This window comes from Papaver somniferum, unplaced genomic scaffold (genome assembly GCF_003573695.1).
Source record: "Papaver somniferum cultivar HN1 unplaced genomic scaffold, ASM357369v1 unplaced-scaffold_99, whole genome shotgun sequence".
NCBI lineage: Eukaryota > Viridiplantae > Streptophyta > Magnoliopsida > Ranunculales > Papaveraceae > Papaver > Papaver somniferum.
Genome location: NW_020653081.1, coordinates 6934935 through 6955880, shown reverse-complemented (window position 1 = coordinate 6955880; position 20946 = coordinate 6934935). Strand labels below are relative to the sequence as shown.

Genomic DNA, 20946 nt, shown 5'->3' with positions numbered 1-20946 from the left:
AGTAATTGAACTTAGTCGTAAGATAAGACGTTACCGGATTTTTGACTGAATGAGAAAACCATGGCTTAAATGAAAACCCCGTGGAATAATAAAGCGTTATCCAATGAGCATAAATTGGTGTAGAACCACTGGTTTGATGGTGGAACCTTGGTTGGTTTAGGATTCACGGGTCGGGCTCGAAAAGGAAATCCTTATGGAATTAGGTTTTGGAAATAAAATTGATATAAAAGGGAATTAATCCTTTTTTTTTATCTCTCTTTCTCATAACCGGCCACCACCTTCATCATCTCTTCATCTCCTTCACGTCAGGGGAGAAAAATTTTATACGCCGGAGCTGCCGTTAACACCTGCCGCCGGCCGAATTCCGGCGCCGACCAGGTTCGTCAATTATTTATTTTATTTTTTATGCTGATTTTATGAGTTTCTCATAACTTGATCATGTTAAAGTTTTGTATATGCGCATGTATGAGTGTGAGTTTTGTAGAAAACCCTTATTTTTATTAAATGTATGTTCGTTCGATCGTTAGTTTAAAAGACTAGTAATAATCCCTAACTTGAAAGAGATTTTTATTTTGAAATAAACTTGTGTCCAGTGATAAAATTTTGTTTACGAGCTTTCATGAAAACCAAAACTTTATCTTAAAAAATGTGAACTTTTTACAAAACCGAAATAAACCTTCATTTTCAAATAAAGAACGCTCGTACGAAGGAAAAGAGTTTTATTTCCCCCCTTTTGTAAAACCGTGAGCTGGTCACAATTTTTTTTTTTTTTTACGTGAGTTTTGCTCACGTGAAATATATTTTTCATGAAAAAATATATGAATAATTCGCGTCTTGCATATATATAACATGCATACACATATTCATGTTGACCAATAAAATATGATTCTGAGCAATCATTAAAGTAAACAATTATTTGCGATGAAATATTTGTTTAGTTTTCATAATCCAGTAATTAATGGTCGCATGATGTAAGTGTTCATGATTTTATGAAAACCTGAGATTTGCTCATTTTTTGCAGATTCAAAGAAACGAGCAAGTTTTGAAGTGCTAACTCTTGCATTGCTATCACTATTGTTAGTGGAATCGTAAAAAGTTAAGAGTTAAGGATTACCATTTTGTAGATGTTTGTACGAGCACTTTTCCAATTACTTCATTCCGTTGATGTTTGCATCTTGTATGAACAGTAGACTGAAGTATAATATTGTACATATTGCAGCTACTCCGCAAGGATGTCTGACTCCCAAGAAAATGATGCCTCCAGAGATGATACATGCATGGATGATACTTCTGCTGGTGAAGAAGAAGAAAAAACTCTTGGGCTCAAAAACGTTCCAAATATAGATGATGCATTTTTCGAGGTTCAGCAGGGAACTGAAAAACGTCTTCAATCTCCAGCATTTAGTCTTCTAATAAATCCCAGAGAGGTTGTTCAGAAGAAACTAGTGACTCCTCGAGAAGCTATTCGGTTTTGTCTTGAACGAGGACTTTTCTTTGAGTCAATTATAGAATTCAAGCTTTCTCGACGACCTTTAGAAAAATTCTCTGGATGGGCGAGACATATGTTGGGTTTTCCTCGTGTTAGAGCCATGTTGGATAGAGCACAGGTGACCAGGGATATCCAAGCATCTGGAGACTTGTTCATTTTCCATGATGGGAGAGGTATTGTAGCTCTTCTTGCTCGCTGGTGCATTCCAATCCATACCTTCATATGAAGGTGGGGAGAGTTTACCATAACTTTGGAGGATGTAGCTGCTTTGTTGCATCTTCCAATCAAATGTAACTTTTCTGGAAATCTTTTGACAAAGGAGGCAGCAGTTTCCAACATCTTAACAGCCGAAACGGAGAGAATTGATAAAGCTTCTGTAAAAGGTTGTTATGCCCACTGGTTAACACACTGGTGTCCGAGAGATACTCCTCTTGATAGACCCGTCGATGGTATGTTATCCATTGCTAGTCTCTTGTGTTTATGGTTGTCCAGGGACATATTTGAGGATGTTGGAACTTTTTTAAAGCCATTTCTAGTCCCTCTTGCCGTTAAGATGGCTCAAGGTGAACAACTTCCTATAGGTGGTATGTTCCTGGGTTCTTTGTATTCTAACCTTGACTCCTTGGTTATAGACTCCAGCATTTCGAATGGTTTCACAAAGATTGAATGCTACGCCAACACGATGTTTCTTCAAGCCTTAATGTGGGAGCGTTTCAAGAACTATGCACCTATTCTTCGTAGTATCTTGCAAGGGCTGAACGCTGCTGATTTTCGTTGCATTTTCCCTGAGAATGACAATGTCAGGATTATGCGCTGGTCTACAAAGCAACCCCAATCCAAGACATGTTTCATTGATGTGTTAGACAATGAATCTGAGTTTAATTTTCTCCCCTGGGTGTCAGTTCCTTCTTATGTTTCTCAATTGTCGACCTTCAATACTGGAGAGAGTATGACTTTGAAATACGGTGATGACTTGAGCGACGACGAGAGGTCCTTTATGTTGAGTTGTACTCCGGATCATCTGATATCAGCAATGTACGGAGGATTTTTAGTAGAATAATACAACATCGATAGAGCAACTCGTCAAATGGGTATGGATCAATGTGTTCCAACTTTTCGAAGGACGAAACCATCAGTGGAGCAGCTTATGACTTGTTTAGATCGCACACATGTGGAAGGAATCTCTTATTGGTTCCCTTGTTCTGAACGAATCACATATGTAACTCCGGGTTACATAGATTTCTGGGATCAACAGCTTGAGCGTTTGTGCGACTTTGTAAAGATCAACCAACCTTTAGTGAAAGAGCCTCCTTCAGCTGAGATGATTTCTTCTCGACCAAGATTGAAACATATCTCTGGCGGTAGCGATATGCGAAAAGTATCTCCAGGATGTTCACCAGTATGTATCTTTTGCATAGTGGGATTAAAATAATTTCCTTTCCGATTGTTGTACTAATTTCTCTTTTGCAGGAGGGTCGCGTTGTGAGACCTCGAATTGAAGTAAACTTCTCGGAAGAAGAAATAGTCATTCACGGTGGAGAAGGCAGGAACAAGAATTGTAAGTTTTTTCCTAACACCATAAAGTCCCCGGTTGTTTCCTTGGTGAGTCGTCAACACTTTTCTGCCGTGACTTTTTCTTATCCGTATTATTAGGATCGTAAACCAACATTCGTTATTTGGTTACAGAACTTTGGTCCATCAAATATTGATGGTCTTCAATTCTCTGCTGCTGGGCAAACGGTTTCTGACTTGAGTGTTGAAGAAGAGAATGACGTGAGTACTCCTCCATATAACCAGATATGATATTTTATAGATAAAATACTAATTGTTTGAGGATATGTTCAGGAGGATGTCGCCGTGGAAGTGGAGAGTGTTGATGCTCTTTCACCTTCGGGGGTGGAGATAAAGAAAACTTCCAGTGTTCAAAACCGAACGAAAGTAATGAGACTCTTGATGTTGATACGGGCAATTCTGATTCTTTGAACGTTTCAGAAACCATTGAAGTAAGTATTTCCCTTGAATTTTATCTATGGAAGCATAAAATTGTTGACTTATGGATGAATGAACGATAAACCATGTGCGTATATGAAAAACTTTGCCGAAATACGTCACCAGAAAATTCAGAACTCAGTCCTTTAGCAAAACGCCATAAAATCTCCGTCCGAAGTCGGATTTTCAAGTTCTGCATGTGTATCTTCAAGCCCGGAAAATTTCCAAGCTTTGCAAAGAATATTTTTAAGTTTTGAGCATCTTTGGGACCTGAAAAATGCGAAACAATAAACTTCCAGAAGACTTTCAGAACTTTTTCAGACCACATGTTGTCCGATGTTTTGACCACACCTCATCGCTCGTTCATTGGATTGTTATGAAATTTTGATATGTTGTAGAGAACATCAATACGAATAGAATGGAATATAACACATCCTCATATTCCTTGTATATTGCTCCAGTTCGTCGTCTTGTACAGGGCAGAGTAAAATCTCTTCAGACGAGCTTGCCGTAAAAACGTGTTTCATGACTTTTACGCTATTCGCTCGTGTCTTGAATGCATAATGATCAATTTTGATGATTTTGTGCTGCTTATATGTTGTAGTTTATGATCCCATTTGGTTTCCATGTTTAGATTGCTCTAACCTCATGTAATATTCGTATCAGGTGCCGAATACCGAAGTTGGGGATACTGAAACTAATAAGGATAATTGAAACAGCTCTGGAGTTATTGATAATGAGAAAACCATACCTGAACTTCGAGGCCATGAGAGAGTTGTCAATGAAGTTATGGAAACTTCAATTGTTGCCACTCCAGTAATAGAAAAAACTGAGCCACAAGCAGAGGAGATTGAAGAAACTATTGCCATGACCGTAGAAGTTGCTCCAGTAATTGAGAATCGCATAGTGGTGCATGAATATCCAAGTGAAGGAGTTTCTTTTGATCCTCCATTTGATGCATCACTCTCATATCATGAAATAGTTGGTGGATTCAGCGTTCCTATTGGATATGCAGGCTTGTACGAGAAGATATGGAAGAAGTTTGGTCACGTCATCGTTACTAGAGATCTTGGACGTGCTTATGCTTTAACCATGCAAGTAAATGTCATCTTACGTGTTGTAATTGATATATGCGCCAGGTCTAGAAATACTGTGATTCCAGATGTACTCTTTGATTGGTAATTCAACTTGGAGAATTCTGAAAGACTTGGCTTCAACGTGAAGTGGCTTCGTAAGAAAATAAATGCTATTAAGGATTGATGTGATAATAACATACCCTTTCCTAATAATGTTGTGATGGAGAAGGAGGAAAAGATTGCTAAGCTGACCGAGGCGCTGAACCTGGAGAAGGCGACTTTGCAAATCTTGGAGGATGCAGAGGAGAAAAAGTCTTTCTTTGCTGACTTCCTTTGATTTCTTTTCATAACCTCTTGAACTTCTGAACTCCTGAACTTCTGAGAGATGTGAGGTTTTATTTTGGTTTTGATATTGATTGGTTTTGGATTGGTAGATGATTGAGGATTTTCTTTTGGATTTGATAGAGATTCTCTTTAAGTAAAATGAATTGAATTTTGATAAATTGCTGAATTCAAATACTGAATGCAAGTATTGCAAACGTTTTGGAGAAATGGAAATACAATTAAAGAAAATCCTACATGCCAAATCCCAGGCGTCATGAACGCTCAAACACCCAGTACTTCAGACGTCCAATTATTTCAGGCGTCAAATTCCTTAAGCCAATTTTCGTGGATTACTGTTAGGGTCCTACCATATGTGTTTATCAACTTGTAGTACCCCCTGGCCATGGACTTAGCAACCACAAATGACCCTTCCCAATTGGAATTTCTTGCAGAGTGGAGGTTGCGCTGAGTTGATTTGAGAACTAGGTCTCCTTCACAAAATTTGTTAGGCTTAGTTGTCCACGCCTTGAATATCTTCTGCTGATTCGGAACTCCTCGTGTGGTGGGATTCCAAGGCTGTGGCATATATGGAAACTCATGCAAAGGGGAGTATCCAGAGTACTGTCTGTCATGCTTAGCCATATTTTCATCAATGAACCTCTTGATGGAATGGTCGATTTGAAGGGGGTCTGTGCTCAACCATTTAGTGTAATATTGTTGAGGTGAATATATCCACTCGTAGATTTTTGTGATTGCTAAGTTGTTAGTGGGAAGAATTCCTCGAACCATAGCAACATAATTAAACATTGGTAGTATAGGCGCATGAAGGGGAATTAGACTTGCCTGAGTATGGAACCTTTCGATTAAAAAGTGATCACTTTCTTCAGGTTTTTGTGCTAATTTCATCAAAGCTTTAACTTCCTCCAGGTTTTCGAATGATGGAATATCTTCTATTTCTTCTGAGTCAGAGCTTTCTTCAATTGAAGGCATTAGAGTCACTTTTCCAGCATGAACCCAACGTCGTCCAAGAATCATGTCATATCCTGGATCTTCCCGGATTATATAAAACTTGGTTTCAGTACAAACCGAGTTTTCTCTGACCTTAAGGGTGATGTAACCGTACGCATCTCTGAGTGTCCCTTCGTGATCACTGATTGACATGGGAGCATGAGTAGCATCTTGTCGAGTGATGCCAGCAGCTCTGAGAGTTTTCAAAGGAATGATGTTGATGGCAGTACCAACATCAACAAATGCTCTTTTAAATTCATTTCCCTTGACATACACTGTGGTCAGCAGTCCCCAGTTATACATTTCTTTGTCGGTGGCTGGAGGCTCAGGAGATACTTATGGAATCAGCAAACGTTTCCCGGATATTATATGGTTCAAAGCCACGAACATGTATCCCCTTTGCGCTTTCGACATATAAAGTAATTCACAGACATGCACGACCAATAACTGAACTGCTTCTTTAAATGGTTGTTCAGAGATGAAGAAAGTCCTGACTAGGAGAAGGTCTCTGTACACTCCTTCAGTCCCCAAGTTGAGATCTCCTGATTCAACCTTTTCCCTGAATATGTGTTTCAAGACTTTGCAGTCATTGGTGGGATGATTGACGAACCTGTGGAAGCGACAGTAACGAGGACTTTCCATGTCTTCTTCAGTTGGTTCCTTATTGACATATGGAAACTTGATTGCACCATCTTGGATCCAAGCATCCAGGAGATCGATCACTTATTTAATAGAAAGGGTAAATTCAGGTGCGTCTTGATCAGGAGTCCCTGTGCGCTGGTCAGGGGCTTGTGCCTCTTGCTTATCCTTCCTTTGTGCTTTTGAAATAGTGGAGGTGTGCTTGCACGGTGGTTCGGATTTCTGTTTTCTCCCTTCTGCGACATCGTTTGTGGAAGGTTGGATGTTGTACTGCTTGTTGATCAGACGTCTGCTACCTCGAGCGTCCCGTGGTTCCTCATCCTTTGTAACTTTTTTTCTTTCCAGTAAAGCAGGTGCAGTAGTTGCCGATATCTTCGCCGCTTCATGGAGCTCTGAGAAAGTGTGGAAACGAAGATTTTCCAATAAAGCTCTATAGACCGGGATCATGCTATTGATACACAAGTCTACCAATTGTTTCTCCGTGACGTTTGGATCATGACAGTCCAGGGCCTGAACTCTGAATCTCTTCACGTAGTCATTGGGATGTTAATTGTTCTTCTGAAACATTCTTCCAAGATCAGAGAGAGTAACTTTCTCTGACACAAAGAAGTATTTTCTGTAGAAAGCGTTAATCATTTCTCCCCAATTGTTGATAGTTCCTGGTGCGATGTTGTTGTACCAGGTGTATGCCCTTCCTTTCAAGGACTTTGAAAATTCTTTTAGGCGAACAACATGGTTATGCTCATGTTCACCCAAGGATTCCAGGAACCGAGAAACATGCTCCCGAGCATTGCATGTTCCATCATACAAAGTGAAGGTGGGAGAGATATAACCTTTCAGAAGAGGAATCCTTTATGTAGCAGCATGGTATGGAGGCTGGTGACGATGGACATGTGATTTCTTATCTTTTCCATGGTTCTCCAAGAGGCGTTCCAAATCTTCCCGAGTAATGAAGTTTGATGATTCCTTCGCTGTCATCCACTGTATGAATTGGAACTACTTCCGGATCAACATCTGAGGATGTTTCCTTTTTATTTTCCTTTTCCTTGAGTCTTCTCTGACATCTTGTCAGTGAGAGTCTTGAGATAATTGGATATCTCCTTCTGTGTTACAGTTATGTCAGTTTGATTCTTTGCAAGAGTTTCTTGCACCTTGATGAGATCATACATGGTAGGTAGTGGATTCCCATAGACTTCCTCAGGGTGTCGGCCGAACAGGGGATGACCTTCCATGTTAGCGTGAGGAGGAATATCACCACCGTCAGTGTTAGCGGACGAAATGGTTTCCGGGATACTCTTATTGTTATTATTGCTAGTGCTAGCGTCGTTTGTGTTGGAACCTGTAACTCACCCAGACCTAAGACGAGCCATCTTTGCGAATTATGAGATTGTAACCGAGAGAATGATCTCCCACTGTGGTCGCCAATATGTAGATGGGGAAAAAAACGATTTGCTTGTTTTTACGGAATTGAGGAGATGACCGTGTGGAGACTCCTTGAACTGATAAAATGCTCAACCTCACACAGATGCACTGCAAGAAGGGAGTGCTTTAAGTTCGAGAGATCAATCTGTAGGAATTCGGCCTAAACCAAGACAATGGTCGTTCCAGAGTCAATTCGGTCACAAGAGAGGATGGGATGATCTGTAGGAGGGAAGCTGGGAAACGTGTGAGATCAATGGTGATCGAGATTGTAGGTGTGTTATGTATTCTGCGTAAGAAAGTTCTGGATGATTGAATTTTACTCAGTTGAGACTGATTGCTCAGATGATGAGTTCGTGTAGACGAAATATTGTCTGTGTGAACTTGTCGAGAAATTCTTGTCCGTTTCAATCAGGATTCAGAGGCCTTTTATATTGCTGAATTGAGAACACCATGATTCCATGAAGTGTGACAGTTGTTGAAGTCAAAGAGTGGGGAAGTGGAAAATCGTGTTGAACCCAGTTGCTCATCGTGCGGAGACTTGGTTAACTTTCCACCCACTACTTTGCTAACTCCTCCAACTGATTGCACGACTTGCTCAAATTCTCATCTTGTGTATGAACACATGTGCCGTAGACCGCCAGACCAAAACCCTAGTTAATATCCCCCCATATGACACGATTGATGTCTCGTAAATGTGGAGTCTGCAAGGCAGACGTGTATTTAGTTATTAAGTTGCTGACTTTATGGGACGATGAGTCATTGTATTGCCGAGTTGAACATAATTTGCAAATGTTCTGAGACTCATGAATTGAACATGTCTGTTAAGACGAAGATATAATTATGTTGATTGCTAGAGTGAGCAAATATTGCTCGTATGAGCAAATGTTGCTCGTTTGATAAACTGTACATTAATAGTCAGTATTCATAGACTGAAAAAGTGTTGCTCATATGAGCAAATATTTCTCATTTGATGACTTATTAAATATTGATAGTCGAACCAATATTTATGGACTGAGAAAATGTTGCCCGTCTGAGAAAATATTGCTCATTTGATGAATTATTGATTATTAATAGTTGAACCAATATCATGGTCTGAGCAAATATTGCTCGTATGAGCAAATGTTGCTCGCATTAGTTATTAAATATTGACAGTTGAGCCAATATCCATGGTTTGAACAAGTATTGATGTTGCTCGTTTAATGAATTGTTGACATCGTCGAATATTGATAGTTGAACCAATATTCTTTTAATTGAGAAAATATTGCTCGTATGAGCAAACGTCAATTTAAGATGCTGACATCTGAGCCGAGCATAATTATTAAAGTGTTGATCACGGGATCAACGTAAAATTATTAGTGTTTAAATCTGCTCAAAATTATGTTTTTGAAGAGCTCTGGATTCGAAACCCTAATTTTGATCAATTGCCGAATTGATGATTTATTGAAAATCATTCATGAAATGAAGTAGGGACCGGCTACAGGGGATGATGAACCGACCATATAGCGCCCAGATGCTCCAGTGAGAAAAATACCAAAATCTCTTGAAGATTAGTTGGTGAAAGGATGATTAAATGCTGGTTTAATCATTTTTCAAATAGTGCACGTGTGAGCGTCAGGTAGTAGAACGTGATTATGGAGAGATGAGGGACCGACCAAGGGATCATGAGAGACCCTTGGTGGTCATGGGACCAGCTGATGGTCGTTTGAACAAACTCCCAGCTATCTGAGAAGAGTTTGGACCCAGCATTAGCAATTGAGCAAATTAGGTCAAAATTATTAAAACAAGTGGGACCGGTTATTTGAAAGCCTCAGGGCCGTCCTTGGTCCGTTAAGGAGACATGCCCGCGTCACCATAATGTCCGTGTCTCAGTCCTAAGAGTTTCGATATTTTCCGATGTGCGTTTGAGCAACATTTTTAGAAAATATGAAGAAATCAGGGATTTTGCTGAAACCGTGAAACTTCATGAGATGAAGAAATAAAATTGTAAAATAATGAAGGAATCATGAGGTGTGGGACCGGATAGGCCAAGGCATGGTCGGCCGACCAAGGAGCCAGTCCCAAGGCCCTTTTTCCTAATTTATAATATTTTCATGATTTTAGGGAAGTATCATGAAATCAAGGAGTTTTCATGAGATGAGGGAAACATAAAAAATAATAATAACAAAATAAGGGGCGTGTGGGACCGTCTTGGGCATGACCGGCCATCTAGGACCCGGTCCCACGGGTTTCCCTAATTTTATATTATTTTCATGACTTGAGGGAGATTTCATGAATTCAAGGAGCTTGCTGAAACTAGGGAGTTTCCCTGAAGTGAAAGAGTTTCCATGAGATGAGGAAACAAATAATATTAAAATAATAATATATGGGCGTGTGAGACCGACCACGGCTAAGGCATGGCCGGCCGGCCAATGAGCCCGGATCCCGTGCATTTTCTCCCTAATTTTACATAATTTTCATGAATTTAGGGAAATATCATGAAATCAGGGAATTTTATGGGATGAGGGAAATAATAAAATAATAAGGAGTCATGAGGTGTGGGACCGGCCACGGCTCGGGCATGGTCGGCCGGCTAGTGGACCCGGTCCCGTGATACCTTTCCTAAATTTTATTATTTCTTTGATACGAGGGAACACCATGAGACTGGGAAATTTCCTTGAGACGAAGGAGATTTGTTCAAATGAAGGGATTTTCATGAGACCAAGGAAAATAATAAAAATATGATAAAATACAAAATTGGACGTGGGACTGGCCACGGCACGACCGGCCGGCCGGTGGGCCCAGTCCCCGGGGCCTTGATTAATATTTTATTATTTATTATTTTCTTCCTACTTTGTATAGGTTTATCGTTCCTTCATGTTTTGGAATGCTCGTTTGCGCATTCAGGTGCTCGTTCGTGCATTATTCTGAGTATACTAACACCATTTTGGTCGGGGCTTACTCGATAGCTCCTCAGATGCTCATACGTTGAATATTTATCACTAACTCGTGGAATTCTGCTGGGAAGAACCACGAATTGAAATGACGAAATATTACTAAGAATCGTAGAATATTGTTGAATATTCAGTTAACGATTATAGATAATTAATCGATGGCTCTATACTAGCAGGCATGCTATCTAGGAGCATTAATTATCTGAGAATTGAGAAACATGAGCTTGTTGAAACGTCATATTTCCTTTATATAATCAGGGAAAACCTTGTTGTATCTTGAAGACGTTGTCGCTCTATACTAGTAGGCATGATGTCTAGGACCCGTCCAATCTTTCGATTCTATATAGAAATAATTACTGAAATTGCTCAGTATTCATGAGATGTGTCGTTGCCTCAGCTGAGAGATTACACATCTTCATATACTCTGAGAGACAATATTCTAAGTCAGATATTTTATGGAATGAGCTTTCATGCTTCAATGAGAGACATGAGCCTCAATACTCATCTGATTGCCGGATCAGGAGCATGTATATTTATGGTTTTACGATTTTAACCCTTGTCGAAAATCCACCATCTAATGGTGATCACTTCTTTGTTTGAGTTCTACTGCTGAGTTTGTCGGGCCCTTTAGGGGAAATCCATACTAATGGTGACCCGCGGAAGATCGTCCGGGACGATTGGGTGGTTTTCTGATAAACCTCGACAATTGGTTGGAACCCTAACAGTAGAGTATTGCGATTTCATTCAATTTAAATGATTTCAATTGTATTGGGTTTGTATAGCGTTCGACACTTTGTTACTTATGTGCTCAGCAACTTTACCCGTTGATTGCCTTAAATTGATTCCATAACTCGTCGTTATCTTTATTTTGGGCATTGTTAGTTTTTACGTTAATCCTCTACTGGTTTGTGACTCACCCTGTTTTGTTTTGTTTTCCACAGAGTTTGAGAGCGGCTTGAGGCAATAAGCTTGTTATGGCTTGATGCATAGAGCCTTGGGGTTTAAAGTGAGTACAATCACTTTGTTTTTCATGTATATACTCATGTGTAAATCTGGTTCGGTTTAAGAAAAACACAATTATCCTTTCTTGGTGTTTTGGTCTATAAATAGGTGTGTTTAGAATCTTGTAAGTGATTGTATAGTTTTGTATAATCTTTTTGTCACTCATTTTGGGTTACCGAGTTAATGTAAATGAATCTTTTTCTTGGTATTGTTATAATAATATGGTATCATCTTTATTTTTTTAATGAGTCTGTGACATGTTTAAAAGTTTGAAATCAGTCAACTCTTTAAGTTTACAATAAGGTTGTAATTATTCATTTCTTGTTAACTTGTCAATGTAAATAAGTATCTTTTGGATTTTGGTTATGCTTCATAAAACATTAGCCAAACTTTTGTTCAAACTGTTTACACCCCAAATGGCAGCTCGGAAAATTTGAAACTTGTCGGTTGACCGAACTACACAGCCGACGGGAAGCGAAAAAATTTCCGGGCCGTCACAGTTGATATCAGAGCAAACGTTTCAATTTTCTTTGGGATTTTCATTGTTTTTCATATAGTGTTTTCCGCAATTTTACTTTTTTATGGTTGAAATTTCAAATATTGAAGTTTTGTTTCTATTGTTGAATTTCTGAAACTAGAGTTAAAAGTCTTCTTATTTTGGAATTTTGAGAAAAACAACCAGATGCCATGATATATATATGATTGGGTTGTTAGTAATGAGCAGTTACTAACAAAGTTAACCTATTTAAATTTTGTTTTGTTGGTTCAGATTAGTGTAAGTTTAGCGCATTTTGCTTCAGCTATAAAGAAGAAGAGTCTCAACAAGAGAAAAGAGATTCAAGAATCGGAAAAGACTAACGAATTTGTGAAATTGATTTGGAAACTTGGGATAAGTAATCCGAGACTCGGGACAAAGGTCTGGAGTTACTAGGAGGTAACGTTCATAAGTCTATTTCTTTGTTCAGAATTTCATGACGATTTTTTTAAGTGGGTAATGATGTAATACCCAGGTCTTTTACTTATTAAAATAATAGGATTTGAGCCAATCCATTTGGATTGGAAAGATAGGTGCATCGTTATGGGTGAGTAAAACCTAGTTAAATTTGCTTGAGAAACTATGTTTCTCTTCGTGTGATCCTGCCCGTAGGGTGTATTTGTTTTAATATAGCTGTTTATATTTGAACTCGCTGAAGAAAGACATGTTTTAAGGTTACATGTCGCTTTTGGGTGCAAATAGGGACATTATGGACATTTTAATTCCTATGATAAGGTTTTACACTTGATTTACGACCAAAATTCAGGTCTTTCCTTCGCATCTGATTTCCCTTTCTCTTACCTCTAAGAACTGAAAAAATCTACCACAAAATTTGGAATTTGAAAGCTTGTTTCATATCGTTTCCTCGTGTGAATCGAGTGGGGTGATTTGGATCCATTAGTTGCTCAAAAGGTAGGAGATTTCTTCCTCCTTTCAGTTTATTTCTCATGAAATAATATTTTTAAGTTCTTATATTTTTTTTATGTTCATGATTCAATTTGATTGGATTTGCTTTGAATCAGATTGGGTTGCTTTGATTTGGTTTCGATTCTTATAGTTTTTGATTTCATGGTTCTAATTCGAACCTAACTTTCCCTAATTTTTATAATTAATTCATCTTGCATATGAAGTTGTTGTTCCTTAAATTTGTTAAATTGGTCTTTTTGTATTCATCTTGTTCTCTTGAAACATCTATTTGTTTCCTAAACAATCTTAATAATTGTTTATATTCTGAAATTTCTGAACTCCTGTTGATGTCCTGTATAGTCGATATTTTTTCATGCGTATTTGTAACTCAACATCTTCTCTTATTATTTTTATGTTGAAGATCGCTCTCTCAGATTTCTAACGATACCAAGTTTTCCAAATTCCGTTTTAAGATGAATTTTGCACGAATTTTCCATTACAGGGTACCAAAACTGAATTTTCTGAAGGACAACACTTATGTCCTGTTTTGTTGAGATATTTAAACCTAGTTATGTACCTCATTACCTATGTTTATCATTTTTATGTCAAAGTTGGGTTTCTTATCTTTCTAATGGTACCAAATTCTCTGAATTCCTTTGTGTGATGAATTTTGCACAAATATTTGAATATGGATTGCTGAAACTGCAGTTTCTGAAAAACATAATTTCTATCCAGCTGTTTTGAGGTACTTTGGTACATCTGTAAAACTCATTAATTTTCTATATAATTTTTATGTGAAATCTTATCTTTTCATCTTTAAAATGAGCTAAGAAACACTCGATTTCGTTGATTAATGAATTCTAAAGAATTTTTCGAAAACAGGTTACGAAAACTGATACTTAGCAACTGGATTTACTCTTTGCTGGTACTATTTGCTTGAAATAAGTCATTATACAATTTGTAAAGCATCAAGAATCTTTGAATTTCTGATTTGCATCAATCCCCCTAGAAATTTCGAGTCTAAGTGGTTGAAATGAATTTGTTACACAAATACTTGATTTGGTGTATTTGATAGTTATGAGTTAATACCCAGCAACATATTTTGATACTTCCTGTAATTTAAATCTTGTTTATGCAAGGTAAGTTATTTCTCGGGGTTTATGAATTGATAGTTGGGATGGTTTTGATTGTTACTCATACTTAACAATGTTTGTAATTGTTTGTGTTGAGCACTTCTTTGTTTGATTTCTACTGCTGAGTTTGTTAGGAGCTTTAGGGGAAATCCATACTAATGGTGACCTGCGGAAGATCGTTCGGGACGATAGGGTGGTTTTCTGATAAACCTCGACAATTGGTTGGAACCCTCACAGTAGAGTATTGCGATTTCATTCAATTTAGATGATTCCAATTGTATTGGATTTGTATAGCCTTCGACACTTTGTTACTTATGTGCTCAGCAACTTTACCCATTGATTACTCTAAATTGATTCCATAACTCGTCGTTATCTTTATTTAGGGCATTGTTAGTTTTTACGTTAATCCTCTACTGGGTTGTGGCTCACCCCGTTTTGTTTTGTTTTCCACAGAGTTTGAGAGCGGCTTGAGGCAATAAGTTTGTTAAGGCTTGATGCATAGATCCTTGGGTTTAAAAGTGAGTATAATCACTTTGTTTTTCATGTATATACTCATGTGTAAATCTGGTTCGGTTTAAGAAAAACACAATTATCCTTTCTTGGTATTTTGATATATAAATAGGTGTGTTTAGAATCTTGTAAGTGACTGTATAGTTTTGTATAATCTTTTTGTCACTCATTTTGGGTTACCGAGTTAATGTAAATGAATCCTTTTCTTGGTACTGTTATAATAATATGGTATCATCTTTATTTTCTTAATGAGTGTGTGACATGTTTAAAAGTTTGAAATCAGTCAACTCTTTAAGTTTACAGTAAGGTTGTAATTGTTCATTTCTTGTTAACTTGTCAATGTAAATGAGTATCTTTTGGATTTTGGTTATGCTTCATAAAACATTAGCCAAACTTTTGTTCAAATTGTTTTCACCCCAAATGGCAGGTCGGAGAATTTGGAACTTGCCGGTTGACCGAACTCCACGGCCGACGGGAAGCGAAAAATTTTCGGGCCGTCACACAACTACATTCTTGGTCAATCGACTTTCCCACGGAAAACCAGAAACGCATTGAATCGCTCGCCCAAAGAAAGGTGATCGCGCGACTTTTAAAACCCTAAATTGAGTAAACGACGTTACGTAACTGCCGCAAATCGATCATTTTCGTCCATCTTCGCCAGCCTAGTCGGACGGCCTAGATTCAGTTTTAGGCGGCCAATGAGGTGCTGACACGTTCACTTGCGACCCAGCTACATACCTGGTTGATCGAACTACACATAAGAATCCAAGAGCGTGTCAAACCGTTTTCCCAAAATAGGGCGATCGCGCGCTCTTTAAACCCAAAATTAAGTCAGCGGCGCCGCAAATCAATCGTGTCCATCCATCTTCGCCATCTTGGTCGAACAACTTGGATCGAATTCTAGATGGACAACAACGTGGCACTGTGATCACCGGCCACCCCTCTTCCATGAGGAGCGATCAGCCAAGCCACGGCTTGCTCATATGGCCTCTGAACGATCACCCAAAAGAGGATGGCCGCGTTGTTTGCATTATTCAACGGCAGTACGCAACTGCCGCAAATCATCTCGTCCATCCAACTTTGTTAGCCTAGTAGGATGGCTTAGATTTATTTTCAGGAGGCCAACAAGGTAACGCTGTGATCATCGGCCACCCTATTTTAGAGGGATCGATCGACCAGGTGGTAGCTCACCCATAGGGTTCCCAAACGAATTCCCAAATGTGGCCGGTCATGCTACCTTTTTAAGACGTTCAATTCGCGACTAATTTGAACGAGCTCTAAAACAACGATGTTTCCTGCATAATTGATTATTTTCAGCTGTTTTCTTAAAAGTGATGTTTTATAAACATTGATTTCACAAATAATTTATTATTTGACCTAAAAGCACTACGTGCTGCTTTTAGCGGCGAGTCTCACGACTTCACCCATTTACTCGAGACATCAAACATGTCACAAACTGAGGGATTCTCACTGGGGTATTGGTCTGGCAGTTTACAGCGTGCAGCGTGCAACGCGCCCATTACGAGAAAGTGTCAGGAAAAGACGGACGGTTAACAGCAATGGGAGTAGTGGGTGGAAGTGTGCCCAATTTTTCCCTCGTAATGGAAACGTGGTGATCACCACTTTTTACACAACCCCACTTCTCCACTACTTAACTGCCCCTACTTCCTACGAGATCAGGGGTGCGCTCAATGACTTGTATAAATATGATTTCAAACACAACACAAGTGTTATCAACACAAGTATACAGAAATCATATTCTGATACAAGTCATAAAAACAACCACACCTTCATAATTCAACATTCTAATCTCAAACACCTTCTTCGCTTCCCTCCCAAAGATCAACCCTTCTCCTTTACTTTGTGACCGAATTGAATTTGGAACGGCCATTTATTGGTTTAGGCCAGAGTCTTACAGATTGATCTCTCGAATCTAAAACTACTCCCATGCAGTTCATTTGTTTAGGGTTTGAATTCGTTTCTCATCGACACATCTAAATTTACCAAAAACAGAAGAATCAGTTTTTACCCTAAAATAGTGTCTAAAGGCCACTTTTGTACTAGTGGTAGTTTGAGATGATTCAGGTGGGCGTGAATTGCTAAGAAAGAGATGGTAGTATGCAGTTGTTGTGTGAAGTTAATATAAGTGGATGAGTTTGTGGTTAATAGCGGTGGCTTTGAGTTTTGCCAAGAATAATAAGAAATGATGTCGTTGTTGAAGACTAATTAAGTTTCTTGTCCCGAGTTGTAGCTGATACAACGTGTTGCAGTCAGGATTTTTGATAGAAGCTTGAGGAAGACATGGCAGAATTGGTTGAGTTGGTGATTGTGTATGGTGCTGAGATCAAGAAACAAGGGTTAGTAATGAACCTATGTTGGTCTAAGCATAGGAATGAGTTGAGGATGGATGTAATTAATGGGTTATTTTGCTCAGATTCGGATGGATTTAGAAAACAGTTCAGGTTGTGGTTTTAATGCCTTGATTTGTTGTGGCTGAACAACGATGAAATGTCGATCGTTTTCGATAGAACTGTTGTATGCAGGAATGGAGTCTGCTAGTTAGTGTAGCAGCTGGAATTCACTACAGTATTTAGTTGTGGTGCCATGTAGGTATGAACTGATGGTTTCTGTTGGAGAATATGGAGCTGGAACTGAAACTGAATTCAAATGGGTTTTATGGTGTTAACTGATGGAACTGAAAGCACTGGAGCTGTTGAAATGGGGTAGAAAATATATTTTGTTGTTAATGTTGGTCGGGATGAACCGCGGGTGCTGGTGTTATTGGATTATGGGTACAAGAAATGGTGGTGATTGATTGTTATGGGTTGAAAAGCTGAGATAAAAAGAATTTGTAATGTTGCTGAGGTTGAGAGCTCATTAAGGTGAGAAGCTGTTGATGGTACTAAGACTTTGGGTTTGATGTGGAAGTTTGTTTCAGGTTTGATGCAAGTTCAGATGTATCCGGAGCTACATATGGTATTGGTGGTGTTGCAGAATAGATACAGATCTGGTGGGTTTGAGTTTGCAATGCCAAGGAAGGAGTGCAGCTGGACTGAAGATTGCGGGTGTTGTCAATTCTGATATTGGTTTAAGTATGTGTGCAGTGCTGGTGCTGCGACAATATGCAAGGAGTTACAAAGAGCAGCCATCATGATTGGAATTAAACTAGTGAAGTGCAAGCATTGCGTAACTCTAGTTCATCCCGTGCAATGGCTCGGGCCACCGAACTCAGATCATTCAGCCGAGTCAGGTAGCTAACTTGATCTTGACTCAGTACTCACTGGTCAGTTTGACCCTTGACCCGTTGACTGTATGTTTGACTGGTTTCCGGTTTGACTTTTTGGGTCACCTGAGGTACTTTTCTGACTGGTTACCGGACAACTTCCGGCGGTGACACCAGTTTTCCGGTGACAATTTTTTTAGCATATTTTCTTCATGGGTATTTTCACATATGAGCTTGATGGACTAATATGGGCTTTTGAAAACTAGACCTACTTTTAGAAACAAAGAGAGCTATAAAAGAAAAGTCTTCTACTTCTTTTGTGGAATCACATATTCTTTTTGGAGCTATTGGAGGATAGTCGTTATTCTACTAGGGTTTGCTTTGTTTCATCATCTTTATTCATTTTTATAATTGTGATGAACTCCATAGCTATGAGTAGCTAATTTAATACAATTGGTTAAGGATGTAGTCCGATTTCGAGAACTTGTGCTTGATGAATGCATTAGTTTTCTCTCTTTGTTTTCGTTTAAACTTCTGTTGTTTTTATCATTGCGTGAATGATGTATTGCAATAGGATTTAGATGTTTGTTTAGTTGAGTGGCCAATTAATTGGACACACATCCATATCCATAGCTATTTTAGGGTTCATTATCGAGCAATAACCCCAAATACAAGTAGCACGATATGATTACGGTTTGTAGTGACACTCTTGTAATCATATGTAAAGTTTGACCATTTTCCGAATTATCATGTGCAATGTATGACAATTCCATTGATTAGCCTATTTCTAAAACTTAATGCTCCTAGGAATCGAATTTAATTAGTGCAAGGCGTTAGGTTATTCTTTAGGTAGAATTCACATTCGCAACTCTAATGTGTTTGTTGACGACTTAGGAAATTGACGGAGTAACTTGCTCTCTTGATACTCTAGGGCTTTTGATTATAAAGAGATTAAATCATAATTATAATCATGTATGCAAGCACTTGTTTGATATTGAAGATGAACTCCTTGACCAATATTCTCAACTCACTGATTACATTCTACTATTCGCTTTACTTTTTATTTAATTTATATTGCTTTTATAAATTCTGAAAACTCCCCCCTTTTGGTTACTTAAAAAATTGGAATTTGATAATAACAATTGCCTCACGTGGAAAGAACTCTTTCTTATCATATACTTTAAGAAAGTGAAATCTTATCTCTGTCAGACACAATAGAAGATGGTAATTCATGCAGCTTAAAAATGGAGAAATTTTATGGCTACAGAAAAGGCAGTAAATGGGCAACTAAGGGCAATAAAATAACTATATTTAGTTAGTCTGTCCAAAACTACCAAAATGATTGACTTCTTTTTGGATAGTGGTAAACCTTTAACAAAACCCATGGATATATGTTGCCAAGCAGTGTCAGGGATATGAAGTGGTTGAAGAAGACCAGCTGGAACAATATGCTCATTGTTGTTGCATTAGCACACATCACAGTTTGCAACAAGGTTAATAATATCTTCTTTCATTTTAGGCCAATAAAAATATGTCTTAGCTCTGGACTAACTGCATAATTGAAGCTCTAAGTTTCTTGCCATAACCAATGTAAAGTCTACATTTGTACCTCAAGATACCACCTGTGAGAAAGAAGGATTTGTGGGAGGGATTGATCAACAACTGAGGTATAAGTTGTTGTGAAGTTTAATCATGTTCATAACTGCTGAGAATGTCTTGAGTCCACAGAGGTTGTGTCACTGAGATGGAAAACAGTCAGCAGTATGGGGTAACCTTGACAGATCATCAACAGTTGTGTTGTCCTGATCTTCTTGTATTTGATCACATAGTCCAACCTCAAGAGCTTCATTAACCACTTTTGTTGTAAGACAGAATTCATTCTCTACTCCATGAAGAATTTCAAACTCTGATGGTCAGTATTGATAATGAATTGAGTGTGATATACATAATTTTTCCACTTCTGAACAACCATAACAATGTTTAAAAGTACTTTTTCACAAGTGGAAAGAGCTAAAGCTTTAATACCAAGAGGTTACTAAAGAATGCAATGGATTTGCCTAATTGCATTAATACTGCACCACTCCTCTTGAGAAGGCATCAGTCTCCAAAACAAATGGTAATGGAAATTTTGGAGAGGTAATATTGGAGCAGAAGTCGTGGCACCCTTGAGGTCCACAAAAGATTGTAATGCAGCTGGAGACCACTGGAATGCATCTTTCTTGAGCATGTCAGTGAGTAGTTTGTTTATGGTGACATATCTTTTAATAATTTTCTTGTAATACCCAGTGAGACCTAAGAAACCCCTTAACTGCTTCAGATTGGTTGGTTGTGGCCAATTTTGCATGGAAATTATCTTGTCTGGATCAACAGCAACTCCAACGGCAGTAATAAGATAGCCCAAATAGTCCAACTGAGGTTGATCAAAGAAACACTTCTTGGTATTGGCAGAGAGACAATGTTGCCTTAGTAATGTAAGCACTTGATAAAGATGGACCATATGTTATTTTAGTGAATGACTGTAAACCAGAATATCATTAAAAAAACAAGAACAAATTTCCTGAGAAATGGTTGGAAAACCTTCTTCATGGGAGCTTGGAAAATAGCAGGGGCACTAGCGAGTCCAAAAGGCATTACTTTAAACTCATAATTTTCATGTTGGATTGATAGGATATGGGAAAACCCTATTTATAATAATAACCGCAATTGCACGATATCTAACTAGCCGACAGAGGAAAGTATGGGTCAAACTCACAAGGAGCG

The 20946-nt window shown here is 38.5% G+C and overlaps 1 protein-coding gene across 1 annotated transcript; it reads right to left on the bottom strand.

The window, feature by feature from the left end:
- Positions 1-20221: 20221 nt before the first annotated feature.
- On the bottom strand, positions 20222-20683 carry LOC113346376 (uncharacterized mitochondrial protein AtMg00860-like). Its single transcript, XM_026589915.1, has one exon. It carries the CDS (start codon positions 20681-20683, stop codon positions 20222-20224), a length of 462 nt encoding a protein of 153 aa, XP_026445700.1.
- Positions 20684-20946: the final 263 nt, after the last annotated feature.